Here is an 18,002-nt window from a genome sequence, read left to right as displayed (position 1 = left end):
GACAATAAGGAACACCTGGACAAGACACAACTGGCTGAGGGAGCCGATTGGAAGACACAAGGGGCTGTGTTGACGAGCATAAGTGGAAACAAAAGATCCAACAAAGAGGACAAGACATGATCCACAAGAAAACAAGACATAACATGAAACACAACCAAACACAAATCTAAACAAAATCATGGATCATGACATACTGATGCAATTAGAAAACCATTGCATGTTGCATTTTTTTCATGTGAGGGGACATCACTGCCCCTCCAGAAACGGCACATGTACATATTGCACATACCAGAAACTGTCAGCTAGGGACCATCGCTGATGCCATTAAATGTAGCGTGGTGATTTGTTACAGATCTTTGGGTTAGTGGCAAAAAGGTATCCCAATGTTTTTTGGCAGCATGTTTCCTGGAATATAACATGGGTATACCATGTATAATAGGCTCATGGCCAGCATAATTGCTGTAAAGCCTTTACTGCCACCTGCCCTAATAACATCATTAAGTGGAAAACCATGGTTCTCTTCGGGGAGCATCCATGAATTCATCACATCCTTTCATCATATCTGCGGTATAGCAGGGTGGCTGTGTTTACTCAGCCGCGTTTCTTCATATGCCCTGTGTTTTCGTGAGAGTTATTGGTGAGAAGCCTCGCATCTCCGAGAGCAAATCCCAGCGAGCGGCCGCAAGCAGCCGCATCCTTCTGGTCTCTGTCCTTTTAATTTGAAAGAACGGTCTGATGGGCCAGAGTTGCAGTAGCTCTTTTTTAATTGCTTCTCGTGCCGGTTTACAAAGGTAGCTGCAATATTGCTGCTTCAGCCTCTGAAGTCCCCGGTGCACGCTCTCAAAAGCCTCGCTTCTCCCCTAATCTGCTTCACAGTGGAAATGTGCTGAAACAGACTGAGAATGGATTGAGTGTAAAAGAAATAAAAAGCGTGTGCTCAAGGAAAATCTTGTCTTTAATAAAATGGGCTGTGGTTCCCTTAGATAACTCATGACACCAATTTTCCTGTCTCGTTTTTGACTTTGTGTCTTAAGAGACTTTTGTATCAAAACAGACCATCTCTGCAATCGTTTCCCTTCATGTGACAGCCGAACATTTGCAACGTGACAGCTTGAAGACACTTCAAAAATCACTTGAGTGTGTGGTGTTTTCTACATAAGCTTTTTCAGGCTATCATAAAAATGCTATTTTTCTCCTCCAGACTGTAAAGCAATGTTCCCATTCTGAGCTTTCAACATCTGTTAAGCTCAGGAACATTTTAAAAAGTTGCACTCTCTTGCACAATTTTTGTTTTTAAATCACACTTTACTTGTTTTTCGCACTAGCGTCAACTTCTAAAGGAGCACAAATGTGATGGTGTATGCACATTGTAAATGCAAACCGATTAGGTGGGAGGCCGCAAATACACAAGGAGGATCATAAAAAGGTACTTCAAGCCCAAATAGACCACCAGCCAGGCTGTTAATCGACCGATTGTCCAGTTTCACTGGGTGGACTTCTTATTAAAACGCAGCAGCTGGAAAATGAGGAATCATGAGTGAGGGAGCCCAAGTGAGACATTAGCGTGCAAGGTGTGGAAGAGAAATGGTTTGCAATTTTCTTCTCTCACTTATAGCGAGGCACGCACACACCGAGAACACACATCTATGGCAGATAGCCAACAACACTGACTGACACAAGAGACTCAAATGAACCAGATCATTTTTATAAGTGAGTCATAGAGAGACAAATCCATAAAATCAATGTTTACCATCACTAAATGCTTCCCATATTTTCATTTTTCTTTGGTTGTTATGCCTTTTTGCTGATATTTACAACCGATATCAGAAACAACAACAAACTTTTGCAAAGCCAGTGTCATGAGTGTATTGTGATATGAAAAACAAATCCTCATGTGTGACAAGCTACATGGCATTACAGAGTACAAATCAAATCAAAATAACTGTCTTTTGTTCACCAGCTTTGAGCCCATGTGCACAGAAATGAAATGATATGGGCTCTGATCTGTGCTCGGGGCTGGACTGGTCGTCGAACAAAGTGGGCAGATGCCCGGTGGGCCAGCGTCATTGCAGGCTGGTGCTATTTAATTACTATTTATCTATGAAAAGAAAATTAAAAAAAAAAAAAAATATATATATATATATATATATATATATTTTTTTTGTTTTTGTTTTTGTTTTTTGTTTTTTTTTGTTTTCTTTTCATAGATAAATAGATTTTTAGTGTCAGTCCAGCCCAGTCTGTGCTTCTTACACTCACGCTTATGTGAGTGTGAACCTCCGCGAGTGTGAGTTTGCTAAATATAATTCATTCTGTACATCAAAATAACCAAGAAAAATCTGAATTCATAATTGCGCTAGTGGAATCTTCTTGCTATTTCTACATGGGTGCACTGAGGAAAGACTCCCAAATGCAACTGTTCTTTTCCTGGCCTACTTTCTTTTTATGTAACATCGTTGACTCTCTCTTCAAATATTCCCCCCCCCAACCCCTCTCTGCCTGCCCCCGTCATTTACTATATTGTTGTTGCATCCGTATGCCCTTTCAGCCATGTGGGAAAAGCTCACAGTATTCCCAAATGCGTTCTGATCTCATATGATGTGTCAGTTGTGGTTGAGTCTTCTGAATTCATCATTATTTGTACTCTGGTATTTGTGTATCTACTTGACATGTGGAATGTTAATGAAGAATGAAAGTCAGCTGGGTGTTCCTCAGGGAGCTGGACTAAATTAATTCACTTGATTCCGTCCATTTCTGAGAGGCATTTGTGTGAGCCACATTGACACTGTAGAATGATGCTGGCGTCGGGCCAAAACCATGTACCTCCAAAATAGTCACTTTTAAAGAGACCCAAAAAATAGCACGTTTGTTCAACCATTGGCATTGCGTCGTGGAAAAAGAGCAAGACATTTTCAATAATTTAGATTGATCAATAATGTGTAAAAGTAACATCCACGCATGTGGACTGACCAATAGTATCGATTTTTGAAAAGATATGAAATTCACCAAAATGTGACGCTCTTGAAATAAGAGCTCAGTCTTTTGAAGACATTACATTACATTGTCTAATCAAACAATGACAACATGGTTAAAAATAATTATCATGTATAACCATGTCTACAATCACTAAGTTTTGTAAGATAAATGGCTTTTTACAGAGCATGTGATGCAAGCACAAACATTGAAATACAGTATATTCATATTTAGAGTGAGCCCAAAGTTCATGCACACGCATTTCAGAACACACAACAGTGATCTAATGAAACTGCATTCAGACGGAGAAGAAAATAAATGCCAGGCCAGCATGTGTGTGGGCAAAACCGCTGCTGATTTTTTGTTTAAGAATTGTGTCATCCACTCGTCTCATGCACAACACACTAGTGGGTGGCTATTTACGGACATGAATGAGAGCTTCATGATGAACTGTGTCAAGCGTGGGAGGCAAAGCTCTCACATTCTGGGGGATTTGCACCATCTCTATCTTCCTCTAGTCTAATTTATCTAATGACATTGTACTTGAAGCAGGCATTTTCCAATGTCGAAGCAGAGGAGCATATGTTTGTAGACATATTGTTAGAATACATAACCAGTTAGAAAATCCCTGAGAGTCCATTTTCAAGTCAAAAAATTATTTGCAGTAATAAGTTCTATGTGCCCCCACTAGTCTAAACACAATACCGATACTTTGATTAATATTGCGAAATTCATCCATTTCCAAGCAGCACCAATTTGGGAGAAAACGTCATTGGTCGGAGACCAAAATTGGCGAAATAACGTCACGAATACCCTATCTCAGGAGTATGCATTCGATAAAGTTTACCCTCCCCCCAAAAAAAATACCCACATACACACACATTTGATTAAAAGGTGTTGTTTCTCAAAAATGAATTGTTAGTAACTGCAGCTGTGTCAGGCTGTCAGCATCAAAGGTCAGTGTGCAGATTCATTTTTGCCTATTATACTGCCTTTCAAAAGAAAGTAGAGAGCCCTGGGCAAATAGCCAAGGCAGCTAGCTGTTAGCCACTAGCCACTAATGCCGGTGACTGATGAGAATGGCTGTTCACCGCGTTAGTTGGCTAGACTAAGAGGACCTGGCCAACATGTAGCTCGTCGTTGCTGAATATTTACCAACTCTTTCTGATTTTGTCAATAAATAAGGTGGGCAGGAAGGGCTGATAGACGTCACGTTCACACAACTTGGCCCATGTAGATGAGGAGATGTGGTGTTTTAATCATATTTTAAATACTTAGTAGTGATGCACATTTCCAATACAACAGGAAGTTTTGACATCTTGTTGAGTTCCCCTTTATAGCCTCTCATGGCTGGAATATATGCCACCCGGGTCGTCACGGGGCTTTTTCCACGCCGCCACAGGACGAGTTAGCCACCAGCTAGCTCACAAGCCCGGGACTGAGCTGTTCTTGTGCGAATGCGTGAGGAAGCGTCCAACTTGACAGGTATGAAAGTCTGAACAGAAAAACAGTTTGAAGTTATATCAGTAGAATTCAGTACTGTGCAGTTGTTTTGCAACAATTATCTGCAAACGTATTTAAAAACCAATCTCTCACTTTACAGCTTCTTTAATGGGCTATGTTTTAATTGAACTATTGTTTTCGTAAATTAACAGGAACTATTTATTTCATCCAGGTATTTATTTAATCTTGCCATACAACACACCTATAGAGTCAGCTTCCAGCAAATATTTCACTTTTACACCTCATTCTTCGGCACTTCGTCAAAGCCTACTTTCAGAGAAGGCATTCCGGCACTAGGTGGATCTGTAAGCACAGATAACAGTTTGTGGGGTTTAATCCTTGCTGTGTTGATTTAGTGAAGGCCTGATAAAAGAAAGTGCTTCTAAATGTTGTACACTTTATGAGTGAGCAGGTTGAAAGAGACTCTAGCGTCTCAGAATGACAAATAGTGTACTACTGTATCTTGTGCCGAAATGTTCACTCACGATGAGAGTAAAATTGTGTTCTCGTGTGCACAAGCACACAAATCAGAGTTGGTTCTCACTTGACAGTCAGTTTAAGGATGCATTACTTTCAAATGAAGCCAGATCCCTATTCTGTCCCGGGGGTTGGCGAAAACCTGTCCCTCAAAGACTAAGTCTAGCCGGGGGACTTGGAAGGTCCAACACATTGTTTAAAGCTTCATGAGATTAGCTGAGCCTCGACTGCTGCCAGGCTCTGATACGTCTGCCGCAGAAATTACGGCAGGCCCAGTGAATGGATGTTGGCTCAGCCTCTCTGGGGAAACCTTTGGCCGGGATCGGCAGGCTATACCGGCTGAGCACTGTAGAAAACCTTGTCAACAACCACTGAAACAGCCTCGAGCTGCAAGGGGGGTTATTGCTGGTTATAGCCCCTGAGCGATGCCTCCGTCTCCAGGCAATGTCATCACCACCGTGCTTCTGCGGTCAGGTACACTGTGAATCCTTCAGGTCTAATTTATTTTAGAGCAGAGCCTGCCAGAGTATCCTCATCTACTCTCAAAGGCAAGACAGCAATAAATGAGCTTTTTTTTTCTTCAGTGTTCTTATGTTTAGGAATGCAAGTAAATTAATATAATTTGACATCTTTATCAACAAATTCAGTATATTGCAAAAGTGATGAATAACAATAATAACATTTTAGGATTAAAAGTTTCATTCCATCTAAATATAACTTCTTCATACTGGTCATAGTGGCAGTGACATAATGGTTAATACACTGGTGGTATCTGTGGTATAAAGCATACATTGGGTGGTGGCCTGATAAATTTGTTAAAGCGAAAGTCAACCCAAACATATTTATTTCAAGAATATGTTCTATGCAGGCCCACTAGTTGAAACAAGGCAATATGATTAATATGAAATATGAGTTAAGCAGCAAAATCCGTCCCTTTTTAGCCATCTCAGCGGGTGGCCATTTTGTCACTTCTGAAAAACTGCTCAGGGCTCAGGTAACAACCAATCACGGTTGACCTGTTTTCTGAAGCTGAGCTATATTATTGGTCGTTACCTGAGCCCTGAGAAGTTGAGATGTCATTTTCAGTCGACAGAAGTGACAAAATGGCTGGATTTTGCTGCTTAACTCATATTCCAGAAACCCAATATTAACCGAGTGCCGTGTTTCAACTAGTGGACCTGCTGGGAACATATTCTTGAAAAAAATGCTTTTGGGTAGATTTGATTTCCCCTTTAAGCACCGTGATATTGCAACTCTCAGTCCAGAAAAGGGGCGGGGGGTGAGATGTTCAGTTGAGTATTGCACTTCAGCAAACTAAAAACTGACTTGTAAAAAACAAAAAAGTGTGCGACTGAGTTAAATTGCCAGGGTTTAAAAACCCCTGCACTAAAATAAAAGTTACTCTGAGTCCCCAGATTCCCTCTTCCCCCATAAATTATTAGTGGAGTGGCTTGGATTTGGTCTCCTGATGATTTCATAGATAGACGCTTAATTTGGTTGAGGTTCATATACTGCCACTTTCCCCAAGACAGCAGGCTCACATGCTAATTTATCTATTGCCGTGTTACCTCAGCCACAGTGCTCTAATTTGTGGGTTCCTGTCGGGTCATTTGCGGAAGACACACCCTGCTGAGCTGGTCATTCCATTTTACAACAGAGCGCGACGAAAACGAAAACGTTCGTTTGCTGTGTGCACTGCAGCGTTTTGACTGTAAATGTCTTGTTAGCAGCAAATTCACCAGTGGGGGAAAAAAATCACTTTGGGTTACCCCATGTCCTTATATAGAGCCCCTGCCAGTCATCGGCCCTGAGAATCATCCACCCTGTCTGTATTTTAGAGCATCCCTATACCGATGAGAATGACGCATTGTTTGGAGGTTTGGGGCTGCAACTCCATAAAGCTTTGAGCTTTAGTTAAGCATAAAGGTCATTAAACATGCAACATATTACATCACATAGAGGTGATGCCAGGGAGAGAGCTTGATTCAACTACTTGTACCTTCATGTATATTAACTATGTTTCCTTTTCTCAGCTATCGCCGTTCATCACTTATTTACATACAGCCTCAGATGAACAGGACATGCCAGTATGCGTTTTGTCAGATAAGGCTTTTCCTCACTGTGCCAAAAGCTGTTGACAAGAGCTGGAGGGAAATACACAAAAACTCACTTTAATGACAATTACCACACAAAGGCAGGGTCTCCAGTGTCTGTATGAGGAAGACCAAGAAAAAAACCAAGCAAAATATCCCACCACCTGGTGCACATGCTGTGCTTGATTTCCTCCAAGCGTCTTCATCATGTGCCACAGGGAGAGACAAATGTGTGTCACTGGCTCCAGCTGTTGCCTTGATTAACTGAGTGTCTAATTGTGTTTAACTGAAGTTGTGTGGTAAGATTAACAGACTAGAGCTCATTACAACAGATTTTACGTACACTTAATGTGAGGCCGGGGGTGTTCTTCTTGAAACTGAGAGTCAGGAGCCGGTGTACATTATTACATTTCTTTGGCCACTCTTCACAGAAATGAGTCACTTTAGGTTTGAAGTTTCTTTTTTTCAGACAAGGGTTTTTTTTTCCCAGTAAAGAGAGGATTTTTACCTTGCTGTTTTAGCTGTTACGCCAGCCTTCGTCAGAGCTGTCACCACTTCCTTGTGTGACCTGTCTAAAAACAGTTGAAGACACCCTTGTCTGAAAAAAGAAAATTCAAACCTATTTTTAAAAAGAAGACAAGACGAATGCCATAGCACCATGAGTCACTTACAAAGACTGCGTGCAGTTATGTGACTGGCAGGCTCTGTTTGATTGGTGAAATGCAGTCAAACATTACTAGTTATTACATTTGATTGGTGAACGGCACTGAGGGAGCAGGAAGTCGCACAGACACACCGTAAAACAGCAACAACAAAAACTTGTTTGAATAAAAAAAATAGCTAAAAATAAAAGTGGTGAACGGAATGCAGCTCAATGTAATGGAGTAAAAGTATCATTTACTACCCACCTCTGGTTAGTGGGTCTGCTGTTTAATGTTAGCTAGTAATGTGCAGTCAACTTTCATTATGTTTAGAGGGATTGCCTTCGCTATTTTTTCTTATCTAACATATACAACACTTACCACTATCTCGTTTGTTCTTTTCTTTATCCCACACCATTAGGCCTTGTCTACACATAACCGGGGTTTTTTAATAACCGTATATCCTGCCCCCCGCCTGCGTTGGAATACACATTTAAAAAACGAATGCACACGAAACCGCGGAAGTGCGTTTTCAAACGCATGCCAAACCTGTGGGTGGCATTAGTTAGCCAAATAATGTCTATTCATAAGGAACTTCCTTTGACGTCACTTCTACGAAACCAAAAATACGGCGGCAAACGCGGGGAACTGACAAGAGGTCAGAAATGCTTTTAAACCGTTCAACGAGAAGCAGTGGTTGGTTGCGGACGAATAAGTAAGCAAAAAGCGCATCGAGAATGGCTATAACGAACACAGCGCCGCGAGAATCCACGTTGACTCGCATGAAAACACAAGTCGCGCAATGACGTCAAAGCATTGTTGTTGCACGGTGATGACGTAAATCTCCGGGTGTAACCGTCTACAGCAAAATGCGTATCGGAGATATCCGGAGATATCCGCAAATTTCCACTGCGGCCGGAGTTTTGCGTTTTCACTGAAAAAACTCCGGCGACGTGTGGGTGATAGGGCTAACCGCAGGCTTATATCCGATGTTTTCAAAAACCTCGGCTACGCGTAGACAGGGCCTTGGAGAGCTCTCTAATGCCCCATGTGTCATTGCAATGTCGTGTTGTTGATTTACACCAATATTAGCCGCTTGTTGGGGGTGGGGCCCACCAGCCAGTGCTGCGAAGGGGCCCATTTGCGGGTATTCCTGACAGTCACACGTTGTCACACCGTTAAAGAAATTCTGAATTGCCTTTTGTTCCACTTCCAAGAGCATCCCTCCCCGCTTGTCGCACAGTGACTGGGCGGGCCTACCGTAGAGTATTGATTTGGCTCTGATTTTTGTACGGGCGCTCAGCCGCTCATATCGCCACCCGGGACGGCTTCCGATGTCGCCCTTATCAAAAAACGTCATTCATGGCTGCTGCTTCGGCAATGCTATCTGCAGACTGTTGGGCAGACATGAGTGAAGTGAACTACTTTGTAAAAATGGCTCTTACATGAGTGAAATACTTTTACACGTCATAGTGATATGCACTGATATCATACTGTAAACCGAAATTCGCGTTTCTCTGTCTGAGAGCATTTCAGTAGGTAATCCTGAATTATAGCTTTGACTGTCCGTCATCATTTCCAGTGGTCGTTTTATTTAAGAGTTTATTATTAGGAGCTTTTTAGCGGAGCGGAAAAACCTGACTGCAACGTAAATAACAGCATGAGGTGTTTGCTTTAACTGAAATTGCGCTTGATTAACTCTGTAGATTTTGTTCAGTCAAGTTCAAAGAGTCACTGAGGCTTATTTTCTTCATTTTTGCCTGAGTATGCAATAATTCTAATTGCATGTTCTTTCCCTCGAGCCAGAGAACAGCAACCTTTTGTTTTCATGCCACGAGGCCTGAACATGCTAAAAGCCCAACATGCACCTTCCTATCGCCATCTGCTCCCTCTCTCCCAGGCTTAACAAGAGTCGTGTCGCCTGCCAGCAAATCTTAAGGGGAAGCAAATCAGACATGAACATTCAAGACGTAAACACACAAAGGCACAAAGAGAGGGGAAAAAGACTCTGTCGCAATAAACTAGGTTCGAACCAGAGTGACAAACATGGACAAAGATGGAGAGAAACACAAATGGTGGTACATATTCATTCGTTCAATATTCTGTGAGGAGGTGACCTCTGCTTATTTAAATAATGATGGATGGATGGATGGATGGATGAATTCAATCAAGAAAAGCTCAATTTGAACGGACCTTGCAAATGTCACATTGACAAAATGAATTAAAATATAGACTGAATGAATAGAAGATATTTCAGTGCATTCAACATCCTTAGGAGACATTGTCACGCATGTGATCATGCTGTATAAATATCTTGCTAATTACAGTCCTCATATGAACAGTAGGCCTACATTTTTCTTATTCGGCAAATCCTCCGTATGAGGATTATCTTCATAGAGTGGTTGTGTAATGCAATATTTGAAGGAAATACTTCTCACTTTTAGCAAAGCTGTTGTCATGGTAATGCAGGCCTTGATCTTTCAGAGTTCTCGAGTGACATCAGAAGATAATTATGTAAAGGGTTGACACTGTTAAATGTACCGGTGTTGGATTTATAAAGTGGAACGTCTTATCCGACTGGATTGAAACTGAACACAAAACAAAAGCCGTGAATATAAATATTAATAGTACAGTGCACCTTGTGCCAACAGAGATCATCATCCACCACAACGGTAGTTTGACAGTTTTGCTGACCAGCAAAACACAGCACATCTCATTTGCAAGTTACAAAGTTTGCAGCTCTTCTCTCAGAAGCTGCCATAAGGCAGTTTTAGCTGCCTGAAATCCTTGACTTATGACTCATGTTTTGTGATTTTAATAGCGTGGGTTGATCCAAAAACATGTCCAAGGGTCATTTGCATCAACATTCAAATATCACATGAATGTAATATCTAAATTTGAATGCACTTCAGAACTTAACTTCCATTTGTCAGGCATTTGTAGTCAGATTTTAATGCAGTACTATAACACTAGCCATCATCTTCTGCTTATCGAGAGTCAGGTTGTGGGGACAGTAGCTATAGCAGGGAAGCCCAGATGTGTGTCTCCGCAACCACTTCAGTCAGCTTTCTCGGTGGGGAACCCGAAGCATTCCCAGGCCAGCTGGGAGACTAATCTCTCTCGAGTGTCCTGGGTCTTCCCCATAGCTTGTTTCCCATGGGACGTGTCCAGAACACCTCACCGTGGAGGCATCCTGATCATATGCCCGAGCCACCTCATCTGGCTCTTCTCAATGGAGCTGGATGACGGAACATCTGCCGAGGGAACTCATTTCGGTCGTGTGTATCCAGATTCTTTCGACTACAACCCACAGCTTGTGACCATAGATGGCGGTTTGAATGTAATTCCACCTGTAAATTGAGAGCTTCGTCTTTTGGCTTGGAGCGGGCACTCCAACCTTTTTCAACTGAGGACCATGGTCTCAGATTTGGAGGTGCTGATTTTCATCCCAACTACTTCACATTTGAGTGCAAGCCACTCCAGTTAGAGCTAAAGATCACGGATTGAGGAAGCTAACAGAATCACATCATCCACAAAAATCTGAGATGCAATACTGAGACCAGCAAACTGGAAACCCTCTACACCTTGGCTGTGCCTAGAAATTCCGTTCAGAAAGGTTATGAACAGAATCAGTGACAAAGGACAGCCTTGGTGGAGTCCAACCCTCACTGGAAATAAATCCACCTTACTGCCAGTAATGCAGAACAAACTCTGGCACGGGTCGTACAGGGACCGAACAGTAAATAAACTATTGGAGTAAATTCCCATGCACCCTTGAGGACCCTGCCGAGGGTATAGAACAGGTCCACCGTTTCATGGGCTGGACAAAAACCACACTGCTCCTCCTGAATCTGAAGGACCGCTATCTTTTTTATGGTTTAAAAAAAAAAAGTGATACAGTACAACATACTGTTTGCAGAGCCTCTAAACACTGTAGCTCACACAGTTTATGTTGCTCGGCGTCCATAGATCAAATCCATGTTTGGGTCATTTTTTTGCGATAGACAAATTGGATTAAGAGGCATCACAGTGTGCAGTTTCCCATTTGAGGGGAACCATTATGCTGATGTGGCTCTGGGTGAAAATGAGTTTGACACCCCTGCTTATGCTAAAACGGATTGGTAAAAACGATTGTACTGTATATCAGACATTTTATAGTGAATTTCCAGCTATAATATAACTATTTCACAAATAGAAATGAACTCAAAATTCGTCCATGTTCTGAACAATTTAAAGTATTGAATAAAACAAAAAAATCAAAATATATTTGCATTTAAAGTAGCACCTCTCTTTGGTCTTATTTACCCCTGAACATCACACCTGGGGAGTAAATGAGATGCCACTTGCCATGATGCTGTCACTCATCTTTTCGCATTTTGAAGCACCGTGTGTTGCTCTGCAATTGTAGGACTGAATCGATTTCCCCCCAATGTCCCCTGTGGCTGACAATGTGACACAAAAAAGATTTAGATGGTGAGCTTGAAGCGCTTGTTATTCTGGAAGGTATTGGTGATAAAGCCCAGTGTGCACCTTGCTCTAACCATCTGCTCCCTCGTCTTTGCCTGAGAGTTATGTTGACATAAAAGCACTGTTGCTGTTCTTCCAAGCGCTGCATGTAAACACAGTACTGGCAATGCACCATGTAGTGACTCTAAGACAACTTCAGCAGATGATGGAAATGCACAGACAATAAATAAGGCCAAAGGAATTCTCTGGATAATTTCAAGAAAATAATTATATTGATCTCAAACGGTGGCGGTTCTAGACCAGTTTGAATAAACCAAGCAAGCTAGCAACAGTAGCCTGTTATATTAAATGTTATTTATAGACTAGGTTGCTGAAATGTTGTATACTCCTCTCCATTTTGTCTATAGTTCAAAACGGAGAGAAGAAAGGACATTATGTCCTTATATCCGAACCATAAAGATGAATATCAATGAGGCAGACATTGAGACAGTCAGATGACAGTGCTGAGAGAACTGAAAGCAGCAAGTTGACAGCGCCACAGAGACAGAGTTACAGCCTGAGAGTGAGGAAGCTGAGAGGGAGATACAAGCAGAGTGTTACACACAACAGAATAATACAGGTTCAAAAATTGTGAATACAGGCATTCACAAGCACTGGACCATCAGGTTTGAGATGTTGGGAAAAATGCCTGAATAATATTCGTGTGTGTTTGAGTGTATGACGTGCATTCCTTTTTATTGCAGTGACATGAATTTCAAGTTTATTTAACAAAGGCAATACATGCTACATCGCTTTGGGAAAATGTGATGCATATAAGATGTCTAGGTTCAGCTCATTTGCAATCTTTGTTCCTGGCCACGCTTTTGAATTTTCTTAAAGGGGAAGTCAACGCAAACATTTTTTTTTCAAGAATATGTTCTATGCAAGCCCACTAGTTGAAACAGGGCATTCTGATAAATATTGCGTTTGTGGAATAAGTGTTAATCCACTCGTTTTTAGCCATCTCTGGGGGCGGCCATTTTGTCTTCTGTCGACTGCAAATGACATCACAACTGCTCACAACGACCAATCACGAATCAGATTCAGAGAACAGGTCAGCCGTGATTGGTTGTCGTGAGCAGTTGTGATGTCATTTTCAGTCGACAGAAGACAAAATGGCCGCCCCCAGAGATGGCTAAAAACGAGTGCATTTTGCTGCTTAATTTATATTCCACAAACGCAAAATTAATCAGAATGCCGTGTTTCAACCAGTGGGCCTGCTGGGAACATATTCTTGAAAAAAAAATGTTTGCATTGACTTCCGCTTTAAGAATCAAGTTACTGGGAACCAGTTATAAAAAATTCCGTTTTTTGTTGCTCTAGTACATTCACTCTAAAAACAGTTGGGTTAAAATAACACAATTTCAGGTCAAAATGGACCGAACCACAACTTGGGTCAATTTGACCCAACTTTCTTGGTTGTTTTTGCAGAAAATTCCAAAATAGGTAGTTTTGTAAAAAACAATGCAAGAAAGTGGGTGAAATTGACCCAATTTGTGTATTGGTCCATTTTTGACCCAAAATTGTGTTATTTTTAACGCAACTGTTTTTAGAGTGTCCTTCACAGCCAGGAACTGTCAGATGCTCAGGGTATTCTGAACAAGGTCCGCTGTCATTGTTAAAGCAGCCACGAGTTGTCCTGCCAAAAGATCACCTCTTCTCCCGCACTGAATGAAAAGAATGGCGCACGATCTCTTTGTAGACATGTTGATAGATTGTCTGGCCCCCACAGTGACTGGGAAACCTCGAAAATTGTAGTTTGGGTTTGAAATGTATCTTTTGTGACACTAGTACAGCAACCTTTAATTAATACTCCCGGCGGACATGGCAACCACGTTCCCAGGCACCATGAAAAAAACGGGATGTGAAACAACACGGGGGTACGAGATGGGCAAATGTTACAAGCCGTGATTACTGTGGATGCCGGGCCATATTTTGAAATTGTCCAAACATTGTCCACGGCAGTCACAGTGCGGATGAGAAGCGTGGTAAAATGGAGTGCATGCGACAAAACGTGACAATGTAAGGCCGCAACAAAAATCTGTAGCCGGTCTGTAACGGGACAGGCAGTGTATAAATTCTGTATTGCCCAACATTTCACAGTAGTCCTATAAGTTTTTATAAGGTCTGCCACCTTTGATGCACTTTTTGTCGTGTTTTCAGTCAATGCGCATCCCGACGTGTGAAACGAGCGAGGCATTACATTCTACTACAATCTGACATGACGCAGGCGGTCTGAGACAGGGAAAGGGAGCCCCGTAATGATTTTTGGGCTGCTGTGGCCACCGGGAACATAATGTGCACCTAGCGTAATCAAATACAGAGGCGCAATGTCTACCTGCAGCTTGTGCAAGATTCTGGAACAATAGCTTCAAGGCTTTATCATCAATAAAACGCTGATGTTAGTGGTAAAAACTGATGACGGGTGAGTCACCGTCCTGGTTTTGGAGACATCTGTGATGTCAGACCCTGACAGCCGAACTGCTGTGGCAGGTTCTTTACGTTCTCTCTCTGCACAATTCAATCTGCTGATGAATTGCCCCCCTCAGCATGAGCGGCCTGGAAGTCGGCAGGGACTTGCGGGAAACCATCAAACTACATTCAATAGAGCTGACTTCCAATTTACAAGTGACGATCTCTGTTTGCATTATTTCAGTTCACTGTTTAATAGCGCAGGGAATACAATATGTAGTTGCAAACGGGTTGTTCTTTGTCCCTAAAGTGTTGGATTAACACAATGAAACATGCAAATTCAGAGTTGCATTTGAATAACCTTCTTGATCTGTTGAAGCTCACCAAGAAATCATACACAACTTTTTATTTATCATGTTTTGAAAATAAATATTCTAAAAGCTTTATTTCTTACAACACAATACTGTCAGTCGTTAGGGACCGAATGAAAAGGGAAGCAGCTCCAGCCATATTCCCAACAATTCTTCAAACTGTGAGGTTACGTAAGAGCCGATGTGGAAGGAAACAAGCTAGAGCACAATTACGACGGACCAAAATTTGCCTTAGAAAACGACTCATGTCAAAATGCACCGCATAAATTGGACTTTACCGTGTGTCTGTATCCCTGCTCACAGATTTATCACAGTGTTCCCTTTGAAGGTGTCACATGATTAAAGACAAAAGCTCAACGCGAAAGGTTACGGTTGACACGTCATGCATAAATGATAAAAGGACGCTAACAAATGGCAGTAATTAAGACGTCCCATCAATGGCTTGCATCCATCGCCTGCCTCATCAATAAATCAGTAACAAACTTCTGCACTCTGAACATCAGTTAGGATTGTCACGTTAGAAATACGACACAAATATATAAACACCCTGCTTTAAAAAAAAAAAAAAAAAGCAAAGATAAAGGTCTGTTAGTAATCAAAACATGACCGGACGTCATCTCATGCTGCCTAAGAGCGACGTTCGTCATTGTGCTCGTGAGGGTGTGCATCAGCAACTCTCCTTGTAAACATTCCCCACTCGCGACAGTCAATCTGGCGCACCAGCGTCAGAGCCATCTGGCCAGAACACAAAGTGCCTTCGCAGAAGACCAGCCAGCTAAACAGACGCTGGTGAATACATTTCAAGGAGGGCAAAGGAGGGAGCCCGAGTGGGATATTCAGTGAAGCCGGGAAGAATGAGTCCCATTTGTTTTCTGCTCACAATTACACCAGCGAGGTTATAAATGTGAACGTGTTGTTATTGCTCTCGCTGACAAAGTTAATTTGGCACTGCTCCAGTCTAGCAATGGCCCCGAGATCCAACTGGGACAGTAACTGAGTTGGGTCTGTGTTTGTCGTGAAAACCTTCTGCTTCCTTGTGGGCTGCATTTGCCGGCTTTGCTCGGCGCCCGCCTTGTCGTTGCCGCCGCCGTCGTCGTCATCCTCCTCTTCCTCCGTGATGGAGCACAGACGAGTAGCGCTCCCAGGGGTGTCGGCGGGTGACCGGTAGTGGCACTGGCCGTTCAGCAGCCTCCTCAGTGGCATCAGAGGCACCGCCTCCTCCCCCAGCAGCTGCTGCTGGCAGTGGCGGAAGTCACTCTGGCGCTTTAGACGTTTAAACTCGCTGAAGGCCGAGGTGGCGTGCCGGTAGAGGCTTTGCGCCATGGCTTGGGCCTTCTCCGCCTTGCTCACCAAGACAGCGTGACAACGAAGGACGATGGCCATGTTCTTTATCTGGTGCCTGTAGATCCAGGCGAGAATCTTAGGCCGACACGGGTCGGCTGTACAGTAGGTGATCCTGCTCAGGGAGTAAAGGTGAATGGGACTTTTTTTCCCGGATTTGTCGGCACTCATGCGGATGCCTTGCGGTCCCACGGTCAACCTCATTTTGACGCTCTGCTCGCCGTAGCTGCTCTTGGCCCAGATCTTGGCCACCGCTTCCTGGGTGCAACCTTCGCCTTTAGCTGTGATGGTGACCACACTTCCCAGATAGCGTACATTGTACACGGGCTCCTCTCTGTTGAGTTCCACCTTCTGCCGTTTGGTATGAAAGATGTTCCCCACCCAGTCGAAGGGGCAGTCGGGCAGCAGGTCAGGACAGGAGCGCAGCAGAGAAGAGAGGATGGAGTGGTAGGTCAGTCCCGTCCCCAGACTCTTGGCTTTCATTTTATTGTCATCCTCCACCAGAACAAACTTATTCCTCCTCCAGGGCAGCATGGTGTGGCAGCAGGAGGAGCTCCTGTGCCCCTACGTTGCCTCTTTTCAGCTCAGGCTAGAAAGCTGGAGGTTCAGCGTCGCTGAGAGAGAGAGAGAGAGAGAGAAAGAGAGAGAAGCTGCTTTGACGAGCACAGAAGAGCGACTGAGAGCAAACGCGGCTCAGGCTCAGTCTGCTCGCCCGCTCGCTCCTCCTTCCCTCGCCTCCTCTTTCTTTCTCCTCTGCTGTTTGCATCATGATGCGCTGAGCCGAGCGTTCAGAGCATGCACACCCCTCCCCGCCTCTTTGTTTGGCTTCCAAATGAATCCCCTCTGAAGCATTACTGAGCTGTCCAGCTCTGCAATGAGGTATCACTATATTTATGATTCCTCTAAAGAAGAGGCAGAGGATCCATCGCCCACGGGAACTCTCAAGGGGGGTTAAATGACTGGCTGTGCGACTACTTCTGGATTCTGCTTGATAGAACATGAAACATTATTTTCTTGTTTGGGAGAGGAACACATTTGCAAAGAATCGTGACAGGTCACATATCTGTTTAAGTACTTCAACGTCATGGTCCAGTTTTTTTCTCTTTTTTTTTCTCTGTCGTTTTTTTGTTTTACCAATGTCACAAATGAGTGTGTTGCAGAGCAGTAAAGGAGATTTGTATTAAGCGTTTCACAGCACAGACAATACACTACTATATTCGAGATATATTGAGCTGCTTTGATTTAAGCATCTCCCATCTGTATTACTCAAAAACATGATCGTTTTGTACCGACAGAGGTATAATGAGGGAAATGGTTTTCTCTATGGAGACGCTAGGCCATTTGTCTTTCGAATGCATATTTCAAATGTATCAAAGGGTTAATAAAATTACAAAAAAAAAAAACTTTCCTAAATCCTTATGGTGCTGTTTTTCAAGTCATTTCTATGTTGTGTGTCTGTCTGATTTCCTGTTCCTATTGGTGCTCTGTTCAGGTGGAATTAGCATTACCCAATTGCGAGTATGTCATTCAGACAGCCTAGTCGGCGAAAGTTTCTTTTTGTGTACGCAGTCATCCTCATCAAACAGTGGAGGCGGTATTATAGATGAAAAAGTAGAGACTCCACAAAGAAACAATTTTGTGGTGGCTCGAGAGAAAAAATAATTTCCTCGTAATTCATAAATTAT

The 18,002-nt window shown here is 42.8% G+C and overlaps 1 protein-coding gene across 1 annotated transcript; it reads right to left on the bottom strand.

Annotated features, from left to right (window-relative positions):
• Positions 1-14,990: 14,990 nt before the first annotated feature.
• fam43b (family with sequence similarity 43 member B) lies at positions 14,991-17,047 on the bottom strand. The gene has a single exon (XM_086043409.1). The coding sequence runs from the start codon at positions 16,849-16,851 to the stop codon at positions 15,859-15,861; it is 993 nt and encodes a 330-aa protein (XP_085899535.1). The 5' UTR covers positions 16,852-17,047; the 3' UTR covers positions 14,991-15,858.
• Between the last annotated feature and the right edge of the window lie 955 nt (positions 17,048-18,002).

The sequence above is a fragment of the Filicampus tigris genome, chromosome 1 (genome assembly GCF_054856515.1).
Source record: "Filicampus tigris isolate MCC_2025a chromosome 1, RoL_Ftig_1.0, whole genome shotgun sequence".
NCBI lineage: Eukaryota > Metazoa > Chordata > Actinopteri > Syngnathiformes > Syngnathidae > Filicampus > Filicampus tigris.
This window is presented reverse-complemented; position numbering and strand designations above follow the sequence as displayed.